The following is a 13,008-nucleotide window of genomic DNA, read 5'->3' on the forward strand; positions in this document are numbered from 1 at the left end:
CACTTGATTCGCTCCACACCCCAAAGGCCGTCTTTGTTTCGCCGGTTATGATAAAACACGAAGCACAACAGATTTCCTGGCTTCTGCCCAAGGGGATGGAGTTCCCAATTTCTTTGCAAGCACAGCTGTCATGACCTAGCCCCGGGCCTGATAATATTCCAGGACTCTGTCTCACCTCCCCCTCCTCCTGAGTCCCAGCGGCAACTTTTCCTTGACAAAATACCCCACAGCTGAGACCAGAGGGTAGGAAGTTTTTACTCTGGCTCCTGGGTTTGAAAGGACATAAGACTCAGGGAAGGTGTGGTGGCTGGAGCATGAGGTTCCTTGTACACCTCAGCAGAAAGGAGTCAGGAAGAAAGTCCTGGAAGCCTGTCTGTCCGAGAGGCCCCGCCCACCGCGAGGCCCCGCCCACTGAAATTTCCGCACCCTCCCGAGACAGTTAGTACCACCAGCTGAGAAGCAAGTGTTCAGACTCAGGAACCTGGGCTTTACATTTCCCGTTCAGACCCCAACAGTGCACCCCCCAGGAAGCCTCAAGCAGGATGTACCGTATTTGATGGCTTCAAATATTGGAGAACTTTGTTTAAAAACTAACAATTTCAGGGCGACAACAGCAGAATGTTACAGGGGGCAGGGCGTCCACCTGCCCTTTAGGACACGATTTCCTCCCCCCCCCCCCCCCCCCCCCCCGTTGCTTGTGGTCTGTAGCTGCGCAAAAGATGCTTGAGACAGAGCTGTTTCATCTGTACTGCTCCTCTGTCTATGCCGTTGGTGTGTCCCCTTCCGGAAGCCCAGAGACTGACTTGTGTGTAGAACAGCATCTGGATGTACAGTGTTTCTCATTAGCATGCACGGAACCAGTGAATAAAGGAGATGCTAAAACCAGAGTGAGAGACCAAGATGACCTGTAACCTAAAACAGCATGTGCTTCATAATTGAGATGTGCAAGCATAGGCCATGGTAAGGTTTCTTGGGTTCCAGTAACAAAGACAGTGACCCCAAGTTCTGAGAGCTCCAGCACCAATTAATCCAGTGTGCCCAAGATGTGGAGAAAGTGGGAGCCTGGAGTATGATATATACACAAAATCAGAGCTGATACCCGGGTGGGTGCCCTTCAACTCAAGTCAGATGGGATTTAACATGCCCTTACCCAAACACACAAAACACACGGAACCAAAAGCCCCGGCCAGGCTACTGTGGGGACTGATCTGGAGGCTCCGTTCCTGCTTTGATGCCCTTCAGTCCCTTAACGTCACCTTTCCGTTCTAAAATTTCTCATTTCCACCAGTCTTTCCTGTTGGTTTTTTTTTGGGGGGGGGGGGAGACTGGCAGGGCACGGTTCTTGTTTTGAGACAGAGTTTCTCTGTGTAGCCCTGGCTGTCCTGGAACTCCCTCTGGAGACCAGGCTGGCCTCCAACGAGAGCCTCCTGCCTCTGCCTCCAAGTACTGAGTCTCCTTCCAACAGCAAAGAGTGGTTTTTTGGAAGCAGGGGGTTGGGACCAGCAGGTAGGAAGAGACTTTGTTGGCAATAGCTTTTGTTTCTAAGAAGAAGCTCATTTCAGCTCAACCTCTGCCTCTGCTGGGGAGGTTTGTCCTGTCTTCCCTTTTGAGGCACGCTAGGCTAGCAGCAGATGGATAGTGAGCTACCCTGGTGGTGTATTTTCTGGATGACTAAACTCGGCCTGCGCTCCATCTCGGAAGTGGGCTGGGAGGGATCCTAGAGCCAGGCCTTTTTCATGGGCCACATTGTTACTGCCCTGAGACCTGGGGGCCAGCAGCCTTCCTCCTCCAGAATGTCTCCCTAGCTTTCCTCCCACACCCTAGGCACACTCCTGCCTCAGAGCCCCTGCACCAACTGGTCACCCTGCTCCAAACACTTTGGTCTTCTCATGGCTGCAGTGTCCACCTTCCTTCCCTAGCACCATCCACTCCTATTAAAACCGCCTTCTGTGTCTCTCGCAATCCTCTTCATTCTTTTCCACTTTTCTTCTACAGATTTTTGTTTGCACTTATTAAATTACGCTGTGTACTTTAATTGTTACTGTATGCAACTTATAAATAAACCACCTATGTAGCCAGGTGTGATGGTGCACACCTGTAATCCGGACAGTCAGGGAGGCAGAGGCAGGTGGATCTCTGTGAGTTCAAGGCCAGCCTGGTCTGCAAAGTGAGTCCAGGACAGCCAAGGCTACACAGAGAAACCCTATCTCAGAAAACAACAACAACAACAAAATTGTTAAGAGGCCTGTGAATAAAGAAATCTTTTTTGTCACTGATGTACCACTTGTGCTTGACACTCTATAAATTATATTATTATTTTTTACATTACATCTCTTGTATACCAGACTGGCCTAGAACATTCTGTGTGGTAAAGACTAACCCTGAACTCATTAACCTTCTTCATCTAATTCCCAATTGGCTGGAATTACAGGTGTTTGCCATCATATTTAGTCATAAGTCATTTTTAAATGGAAAAATACTAACATCATGTTTAGGAAGAATTATTATTACAGGGCCCAGGAGTACTTAATCAGAATAGGTAGTTTATAAACTTAAGTCCTGTGTTTTCCTTCAGGTAGACTCCAAGCCAATAGTTAATATCCTATTCATTTTTTTATTCACAGAAGTGATGGAGCCAAGCCTGAAATTGTAGTAGAGTTCTATTTATTAGCTTTGGCCATAAAAACTCCAGTCTTGATTACAGGCAACTGGCAACTTTCATATAAAGCTATAGACCGCGAGCAAAACGTTGCAAGTAAGAGGGTGCTGAGAAAACATTTCCTTGCTGTTTCAGCAAAGACCATGGAGGAGTCCGAAGAAACTGTTACTGTGGGGAATTCTACAGCAGGAGTAAATGAGAGTTATTTAACAGCATCAAATGCCAGGGGGCGTTTAAAGAGTCACACTCTCCAGCTTACCTATGACCAAGGCTTCCGAGAAACCAAAGATCAAGAAGTGTTCAAAGCAACGTCCCCGCCATCTCATCTCCGAAGCGGAGGGTCAGTATTCTCTGTTGTGGGTTTTGGGGTCACGGTAATGATTGTCACTCATCGACCGGTTCTCTGTCTTATGTAGAAGACTGATTTGCTCTCTCCCTCTTAAATAAGCATGTTTTTAAAATATATATTTTTTAAATTTAATTTTAATTTATGTGCATTGGTGTGAGGGTGTCAGATCTTGGAATTACAGAGAGTTGTGAGCTGCTATGTGGGTGCTGGGAATTGAACCCCGGTCCTTTGGAAGAGTAGTCAGTGCCCTTAACCACTGAGCCATCTCTCCAGCCCCAAATAACCATGTTTTTAAGTTAATGCATAGTAAGAGAGCTTTTTTTTTTCTCCCTCCTGGTTAAGTAAGGTTGGCTTTCTATTATTCCCTGTTTCATCCCTGTTAACCCCGCCATGTATGACAGCCAAAGTGATGCACCACAGGGCTGCCAGCTAAAGGTGAGGCTGGGTGGTTTCAGCTAGGCCTTGACTGATGAGTGAGCCTTCCCCTTGTGTGTTATTTGGAACTCTTGTTGGGCCTGGAGTCTCCCATGACCTCTTCCTGCTTTAGTCCCCTGCTGTATACCCTGCAAGAGTGGACTCTTGTGTTATTCTCCAGTGGAAACTTGGTCTAAATATTTATTGTGCTAACTAGTAGCTAAAACGGGACAATCCCATGGGGTTGGCTTGCCCCCATACATGAATGGTTGGGGATTATTTTATTTTACACATCATTTTTCTTATATAGGCTTCCCAGAAGCACTTTTTCACAACCACACTGAGCTTTTATGGGGGAAACAGCGTGTTATGTGTGGGCCATGTTCACTCTTACCCTGGTGCTTGGCATCAGCTAAAGTAGAGAGAATAGGCTGCATTCTCCAGTCCTGATGCTAAGACAGGCAGGTCACTCAGTTAAAAATCTCTCTTTCTAGAACTTTCCATTGGGTCATCATGGACAGCTGCCCAGTTCAAATTTGTTTAACCGGATTAAATTCCACAGGCCATGTTAGGACCCAAGTCTTTGTTGCTCTCCCTTCAGATTTTGGCTCTGACGTTGGCTCTTCCACAGGGAACCCCTGAACCCCAACTCTGCCGCACCCCCACCCCTGGAGTACCCACTGGCAGCTTGTTGGATTAGCTGAACTGACCTCGTCTGCTGACACAGTCTAAAGAGTGTCACACGGGGAATTTATATTAGGCAACCTAGGAGTCCTTGTGGTGTTGCTTTGCGTTCAGAACATTTTTCAAATTTAGGGAAAGATGACATAGCTCCTTAAGGGGAAGAGAACAACGTCAAATTAGGACTCTGGGAGTTGGAACACAAGACATCAAACAGGCCCTTGCTGGCAGCTCTTTTCCTGTTGGTGAGTGAGATTCAGCCAGGGAGCTAGTCACCACAGCAGGAAAGGCAGCGAGGGGGGCGGGGGTGGGGGTGGGGGCTTGTGCCCCACATGAAAGGAGAGCATTTATCCCGGTGCACCCATCCTTACAGTAATGCAAATTGACTAGATACAAACAGACAAGAGTGAATTCATTTGTTTGTTTATTTCCGTGAAACTTCAGATGTTGTGAAACAATTGGACACCCCAGGCTTCATTATGCCCCCTCTCTTTCTGGGACAGCTTGGGTGGGGGGCGGCGGGAGGGAGAGCATTTCAGTGACATACTTAATCCCACAAACAGCAAAGGACAAACCCATTAGGGGCTGGACGGGCGCTCCCTCCTGTCTCCTTTGGCAGCGTCTTTAGTTCTTTTCCCTTTGTCTCCTGGGATGGTCGGAGTTTGCTCGCAATAATATCGCTGTGCTCTGAATGGGGCTCTGCCTCCTTGCAGCACTGGGGTGGAATTTTCTGAAGATGTGCCAACAGAAAAGTTTATGCGGTGGGATTAAGACAAAGGAGAAAATGGAAACTCTTAGCAATTCTCTCATTAGTTTCATTTGTGAAATCAGTCGGGGACACTCAATAACTGTTTCTTGTAAATATTTAAGTGACTGTAATTCCAAGAAACGGACGTCTCTGAGCAGCAGAGTATTCCCACGTTCGCTGGGAGCACCCTCCCAGCAATTAGCAAGGTTTGGTTTGGTTTGGTTTTTATTCTAATCCCGACTCCGTAAAGTACAAGAGTGACGGTTCTTGTCAGTGAGGTGGGCTGGCAGGAGATGGTATACCAGGGGTGGAGGAGGGTGTGGGCTGGGGAGGAGGCGGGGAGCTGATGGATGGGACAGACCAAAGGAAGACTCTCCTTTGCTCCCCGGGTGGGGTCCCCTAGTTTTCTCTGACTCAGGAGAGGAAAGAATTGTCTGTTTTCAGTAAACTGCATTGATTCATGTACCTTTAATCTAAAATATGGGTAATCCGGACATTCGAAGATGTCCTAGATTTTAAGTCTATGCTTATTAGGGAAAAATACTTGCTAAGAAAGATGAGCAAGTGAGACGGTGGAAACCCTGAAAGAGAAGCAGCTCCCACGTGCTCAGGGAGCCGCCATCTTCACGGCGCGATAGCTACTCCATTCTCCACGTGCCCATTAGGAATTCCCTGGAGGTTGAGGAGGCCTGCCCCTTACCCACACGCCATCACCTCTTACCCTATTACCACACGGACTGAGAACAGTAGAGCTGGCATCCTGTAAAAGTATGTGAGCCTGTCTCCACCCACCCACCTATCTGTTCATCCAAACCCCTTTATGTAAATGTGGAAGGCCTGGTGAGTGCTGCTCAGGTTGTCATGGTTTGGAAATGAGGCCTGGAGAGGGCGGTTGTCATCATCGGTGTCATCTTCCTGGGCCGCGGTTCACTGTGAACGGTGCAGACTGTCCACTGGGAGGCAGGCTCTCTGGACTCAGACTGCAGAGTCTGTCTGCTACTTGGTTTAGTTGTGTGTCCTTGGCAGGCCACAGGACATTCCCACGGGCTCTGTTTCATAGGTTATAAGACAGAAATGGCTGCCCCTCTTTTCCCTTCTCCTTTGAGCCTCCGCCGTAGGTCCTGGAGTGGCCGCTAAGGCCTGAAAGCCATGCCTGCAAGATGACAACGGCCTTTAGTGTGGTTGGGATTAAAACTGAGAGCCTTGGTGGGAACATAAACTGACTTTATGGCAATGGAAGCGGGTGGGGGGGGGTTGGGGGGGGGCAGGGGCAGGATCAAGGCCAGTCTCTCTCGTATGTCAAATTGGAGGTCATCCACTGCTATATAAAACTCTACCTCAAAAAATAGAGAAAGTGGAAAGCAAAGAAGGAAGGGAAGAAGGGAAGAAAGAAGGAAGGAAGGGAGGGAGGGAGGGAGGGAGGAAGGGACTCCTGGTTAAAAAATGGAAAAGCACACAACAACAAAAGCAAAAGCAGCAAAGATTTAAAATAAATGTCAATGACACAGGAAGAGAACAGTGGCTCCAACGCTGAACCTCGGGCCTTAGCTTCCCTACAGGGAACCAGCCTGCTTACTTAGTGTGTAGTAAATGTTCAGGCTTTGTTCGGGTGGATGCTGGCCATTCCTCTCAGGCCTGCCTTCCCAGGGCCGGCCAGCTGAGCTCTCCGATGTCCAGCTATGGTGGTTGATGAAATAAGCGTACAGTCTCCTACGTGAGCCGGCTGTGGGGACTCTGGGCTGCACCAAGGCTTTTGGGGAAGGTGGCCTTTCTCCAGGCTCTCAAGCTGGGAGAGGGATGCACTGTCACAGCTTAAGGTGACCCTGTGGAGAGGGGCGTCCTACATCAGCAAACAGAGCCAAGGATGGAGGTAGCAACTAAATTCAATGTTGGTTGTGACAAGTCTAGACCCAGCTCTTGCTGGTGGCTGTCCTCCCAGCCAGCGCGTTCTTTCCCTTTCTTTTCTTGGCTCTGGGGTGGGGGAAGTTTATTATATACCTCAGGTTCAGATTTTACACAGAACATTCCAGTCTGAAAGTCTACTTAACTTTCCAGACTCTCTGAAATCTAAATGAAAACAAAAGACTGAGGGTTGGTGCACACCTCAGACTTTTGAGACAGGTTCATTAGAAGTGGGGCTCTTTCTTCACCAAGCTGCTTGTGGTAGGAGCGAGAAGATCTAAGGATGTGGCCAGGCCTCGGAGAGAAGTGAGAAGTGAAAAGGCACCCATGGGAGACTCCATTCAAGACAGAGATCAGGAAGTGACTGGAGGCTGGTGCGGATCTGAGGGTGACATGTTCTCTTTATTGCCTGTGAGCAGTGTGGGGAGCGGGGAGGGAACAGGAGGCAGAGGGGGGAGAGAGAGGTTCACTAAATTAGAGTTGAAGGACGCAGCCTTGTCATTTAAGATGCGCTGTGTGTGTGTGTGTGTGTGTGTGTGTGTGCGCGCGCGCGCGTGCGTCAGTGGTTGCTCTACACACACCAGGGCCACACACCTCCCTAGGTCGACAAAGTAATGGGCCGACTGTTAAGTGCTTCCTATCTTGCCGCCTTTGGGTCCCTCCTCGGCGTCAGCAAGTAAAGACAAATGATATAAAGATAAGAAGTCTCCTGGGACTCAAGCTTAGCTACGGGAAGATCCTAGCAAAGACAGAGGAAGACAGGTTGCATGAAAGAAAGGCACGAAGAGCCTCAAGCGTTCTGCACTGTCTCACGGGAAGTCCAGCCAGCTCCATCATTTTCTCTTTAGGAAAGGGGGTGGGGGTCAGGGGTAGAGCTCTTTGGCTTGCAGAAATTCCAACTGGAAATTAGAAACCCACAAAATAAACCAGAATACTAAAAAGGAAAAAAACTATAGTGCTAAGAAAGAAATGAAAGAAATATATGTATAGAAAGAGGAAAGCCACATAAAGACTTAAAAATCAGGATAAAAGAAGCTGCAAGTGTGAGCTGTGGTGGCCAGGCCAGAAGACATCACACAAGAAAGAAACAGGAAAGAATAAAGCTGGGAGGGTGTGGGGGGGGCTAGGAGTGAGGTAGAAAGGGACCCCCCCCTCTCCTGTAGGTCCTTTCCTACCTAGGTCTTTCTTGGAACCAAGTACCAGGCACTTGTGATTTCTCAACGTTTGCAACAACCCATGGAAAATCAGAGCAAATAAGCAAAAGAAGAGAAAAATTAAGACATACTAAATGACAATTCTCTGGAGTCAAAAGTTCAAATGGACACTTGGTGTCCCAACAAAATCTGGTATGGAAAAATTCACAAGAAGGCATTGCCAGCCCTGCCCACACTGCGTGCACTCTGTGACTCTTGATTGGGTGAAAAAAGTTTCCTGTGGCCTCTCAGGCCTAGCAAGCAAGCCACACGGAAGGAGAGAAAGGCTAATTGGTGGTCTGCTGTAGCCAATGCCAGAAGAGAGGGGAGCTAGGTCTATTCCTCAGCATCAGGAAGAGACCAAGAACCGTATCCAAGGCCACTTCTTCACTGAAAAGGCCGCAGACAGACTCTTTCAGATAGTAATGAACGTAGGAAAGTATTACTCATTTACTTTCTAGAAAATTCTTAGACAACAGAACGATGAATCAGCACTCAAAACTTTAAGTTGAAAAGGCTTTGGTAAAGTGTCCGTGGTGAGTATTGACTTTATTTTCATTATCACGGCTACACAGACCTGAACATGATGGTTATAGAGCAGAAATCTTGACAGTGCGGTCAAGGCAGTGGAGGTACCAACCTTTAACATCAGAAGAGGCAGGTAGCTTCCCGAGAGTGAGGCCAGCCTGGTCTACAGCTCCAGTTCTAGTGCAGCCTGGGCTACACAGAAAAAGCCTGTCTTGAAAAACAAACAGACAGACAAAAACAACAACAGCAGCAAACCTGAGCCCCACGTGTGGGAGGAGGTGTGAACTCGAATCTGAAATCATTTCGCCGTGATGCTTTCAGCACCCTAATGTTTTTCGTTATCTTTTTTTTTCTTAACTTTAGAGAGATCTTTTAGAAATTAATTATCTCTTGGGAAGACTCATCTGGAGCTCTGCGGTTCCTACGGTTCTGCCTCAATTTCTGTTTTCTCTCTTAAATTCAAGCAAGCTTGAGACTCAGACTTTTTCATTACAGCAACGTATGTGATATGATTGTACCCGCTCACCGCTGGAACAATATTTACAATGTAGTCATGATGTTTATTTCTGGCTTTGGGAGGCTTTTTTTTTTTTAATTACCTTCATTGTATTTTTAATTATTACCTGGCCTTTTCAAAAATAATAAATGTTGCAAAAAATATGAAGTCATTATTCTTTTAAGAAAGGAGGGTCACGCGGATGAAAGTATTTCCTGTAGGAAAGGCAGGCATGGGGCAGCGTGACTGTGTAGCAGCAGCGCTCTGACACTTTCCGCTTGCTAAGAGGTCCTGGTGTGGAAAGTGGCTCAGGTGTTTCTGGGCTTGCTGCTCTAGTGTGGCCCTGGGTACACATGAAAGCACAGAACCCACCCCTGGCCCAGATCCACCCCCCACCCCCCTATCACCCCCCCCCCCACTGAGTTTGAGTCAGAAAAGGAAGGGACCAGGACCCCCATGACGGTGACACTCCAAAGTTACCGTCAAAGTGTCAAGACTGCAAAGTGTCAAAGACTGCAGGGCAAAGACCAAGGGCGAAATCAAAGTCCATTTCTTGCTTTTGAGGCTGAGGTTCGCTGGAGCCCAGCTACACTCATGCTTTTGTGTATTGTCTGTGGCTGGGTCACTCTACAGCAGCTGAGGTGACTATTTGTGACTGAGAGTATGCAGCGACAAAGTGAAGACTGACTTCAGTCTATACAAGGGCCATTTTTTAAAAAATGCTTTTTTTCTTAAGACAAAGAAATCATCTGTTTAAATTTTGCACATTTGTCTTTTGTTATAATCATTCTTTAAAAGTTCCTCGTCACCTTCTATAGATGTAACTTTTCCTTAAATGGATTTTTCTCAATTACAAGTCTAATTAGTTATTATTACCAATATTATTTATTGTCTTAAAGAAATAAATCAACAAGTTATAGTCAAGGAGCCAAATCTGTTTGTCTGTATGCTCTAAGTTATTTTTTATAGTCCCCAAGCTAAAAATGGTTTAAGTATTTTAAAACCATTGTATTTTAAATAGTTATGGAGACATCTATGTAATAGCCTTGACTTTGTCACTTGGCCGCTAACTATAAAATATTAAACACTAGCTGGCCCTTTAAGAAAACATTTGCTGATACTTAATTGAAGAACTGTCATCACGATAACTAGAACCATCTTGAATTATAGCAAAATCCATATTTTTAAGATATTTTAAAGAGCTATGATTTTATTTTCTTCGGGGTATTTATGGTCCAGGAGTCGGTGTGGCCAGCATGATTGATTGCACCTTCCACGGATGGGCCGCGGGGGGTACCATCAGCCCTTGCATAGCATTGCCTGCTACGGTTGGTTCTAGTCTTTCATGTGATATGTTAAGATTCTTGGCAATCACAGGGGACAGAAGGCTGCCATGTCTGAGACATGGGAGTTGCACAGCAGAGGCCCTGAGAAAACCAAAAATTTCATTTCACTAGCATTTCGGCCTACAGCCAGGGCAGAGCTAAGAGCACTGCAGAGACGGACAGCCAAAGCCCTCATCACACCGTACCGGAAGCCCACACTACGGGGCTCTATGGACCAGTAAATGCCACTGTTTTCCAGGCCCTTGAGAATTAGACTTCCATCTGTAGATTGGTGTTCTAACCAATGAAATGATGGTTTTCTGCCTTTAAAAAGAACTTCACAGAAGAGCCCAATGGCTAATTTCCAGATTTAAAAAAAAAAAATTGACACATAAAAAAATCATTGTGAAAAATGTAATAAAAAAAAGAAAAGAAAAATTTAATAATGCAGTTTAATAAATGGAGCAGGAGTCTGGGAAGAACAGTTTTTCTGGATGACTAGATTGGGACCTAAATGCATCTGATAGTCAGGAAATCGCTGCCAGTTTGATGCTGGGATTAATAACGCACAAAGGTCTGAAGTGCACGGGGACCTCTGCCTTCGCTGCACACGTAAGAAAAAGCACTTGGCTGATCGTGGTTTGTGACCCTGGAAACTGCTGCTGGAGCATCAGGCTGCATCGTTGACAACATCTCCTCTTCCTCTGGCCACAGTGTGAGCTCAGAGCTGGGGACCTTTTAAAGGGACATAAACAGACTGACTGTAAACAACTGGGCCAGCCGAGGTGTGAAAATACACCCTGCGGGGAGCAAGCATTTGAAGGCCTTTGGACTGAATAGAGAACATGCCAGCGAGTGCATACTGATCCGCTCCATGTTCCAGATCATTCTGTCCTTCCAGCAGCCTCAAGGTGGGAGCACCTCGCTGGGAACACCACCCTTCTGTACAGACGAGGAAGGCTACTTGTTAAAAACTTACCTACAACCACACAGCTGTGAGGTGGGGTGTCAGCCACAGGAGATAGTGTAAAGAGACAAGGGCAACATCGTCCCATATTTAGAAGGTTTCTAGAAGGGGGGGGGGGATAAAAATGGCTTTCCTGTGGATTCACTCAGCAGTGCAAGTTCGGGGAAGCACCCAGGGCCATCTGCTAATCCTCTTCAGTGAAGGAGGGATTTTCCCTTCCACCCCCCTTCCTCTCTGTGAGGCAGTGAATGAACCTCACCTTGAGCTCACAAACCTTTCTGTCTCCACCTCCTGAGCGATCCCGCGAGTGCAGCTGGGATCTCGGTGCCCATCCTTGCTGCTCACCCTGCAGGACTTTAGCCAGCAGCACTTGCCTTGGCCAGACAGTGCCTCTTTCCTTCATCTGTGTCTTCTTTCCCTGCACATGCCAACGGCGCAAAGGTACATTTCTTTCCTGCAGCTTGATGCCTCTGATTCTGCACACAAACTCCCTGGATGCCTGGTGTCTCCAGCTCTGAGCCACTCTTCTGGGACTCTGGTCCTGTGGGGCTGTTTGAACCTTTTCTGATTTCTGTGTCTTTGTCAATGCCGCGCCCCCCACTTAGCATCAGGAACTCAACAAGTCAAAACCAGACTTGCTCAGCCCTATAAGCTGCCCCCCTCCCCCCCCCTCAACCTCGCAGCTTCATCTGTAGGGACCTGCTGTGCCCGTTCTCCAGGTCCACTCTCTGTCCTTCAGATGCCTCAAATCAGCCCCAGGTCCTGGTCACTTTTCATTTATGGGATAGCACATCTTTTCTGGTCCCATAGTGATCCCGGAAACATTCCCTTATTCCTTCTCCTAATGCTCTGTCATTGCGGTGCCCCCAGCTCCACACCTCATAGCACACCATCCTGTAAGAAGCTCTTAAGTTTTTCCTTTTCTTTCTTTTTCTTTTATTTTTCTTTCTCCCCCCCCCCCCACAACACACCCTCGACACAGGGTTTCTCTATGTAGCCCTGGCTGGCCTTGAACTCACAGCGATTCACCTGCCTCTGCCTCCCAAGTGCTGGGATTAAAGGCATGCACCACCACGCCCGGCTTTTTTTTTTTTTTTTTTTTTTTTTTTTGGGTTTTCAAGACAGGGTTTTTCTGTGTAGCCTTGGCTGTCCTGTCCTGGACTTACTCTGTAGACCAGGCTGGCCTCGAACTCACAGAGCTCAGCCTGCCTCTGCCTCCTGAGTGCTGGGATTAAAGGCGTGTGTCACCACCACCAGCCTCCCCCCTCCAGCTGCTGAAGTTTCTTATTGGCTATTACTTAGGGTCCATAGCAAGTCCCAAAGCTGTTCCCAGCCTTCCCAGCAGAACCCTCTCTCTCTGTACCTGCCTTGCTAGTTCTGAGCCGGAGGAAGCTAGCCTCGCCTCAAGCATCAGGCTCTTGTGCCCCCATTTCTCTTCACCTGTGCTGCTCGCTTTCTGTGACTAGACTTGTCACTTGCTAGTTCAGTTTCTAGTTCTTTAAGGTTCACTTGTGGGGTACTCCTCCCGCTCAGGCATTCCCCTCAGCTCCCCTTCAGGTCTTTTGGACTTTTCCCGGTAAGGTAGATTTTTGCCTTCATCGGAGAAGACATCATCTGTATCCATCTCTGATCGTTCCTCTAGATGCTTATGAACCCAAAGGAAAGCAACTTGCTAAGTCCCTCAGTGTACCGGCTGATATCCTAAGCAGGCAGTGCTTTTGACCACTGAGCAATCTCTCCAGCCCC

At 47.5% G+C, this 13,008-nt stretch overlaps 1 protein-coding gene across 6 annotated transcripts in view; it reads left to right on the forward strand.

Moving 5' to 3' along the window:
- ARMC2 (armadillo repeat containing 2) overlaps positions 1 to 13,008 on the forward strand; it is a 108,840-nt gene that overhangs the window by 24,220 nt on the left and 71,612 nt on the right. For all 6 annotated transcript variants that reach the window (XM_084777712.1, XM_084777710.1, XM_084777707.1 and 3 more), the window contains exon 5: positions 2,795 to 2,999. In XM_084777712.1, coding sequence (XP_084633838.1) covers positions 2,795 to 2,999 — 205 coding nt within the window. The remainder of the gene's footprint in view (positions 1 to 2,794; positions 3,000 to 13,008) is intronic.

This window comes from Acomys minous (assembly GCF_964271855.1).
Source record: "Acomys minous genome assembly, chromosome: 3".
Lineage (NCBI taxonomy): Eukaryota > Metazoa > Chordata > Mammalia > Rodentia > Muridae > Acomys > Acomys minous.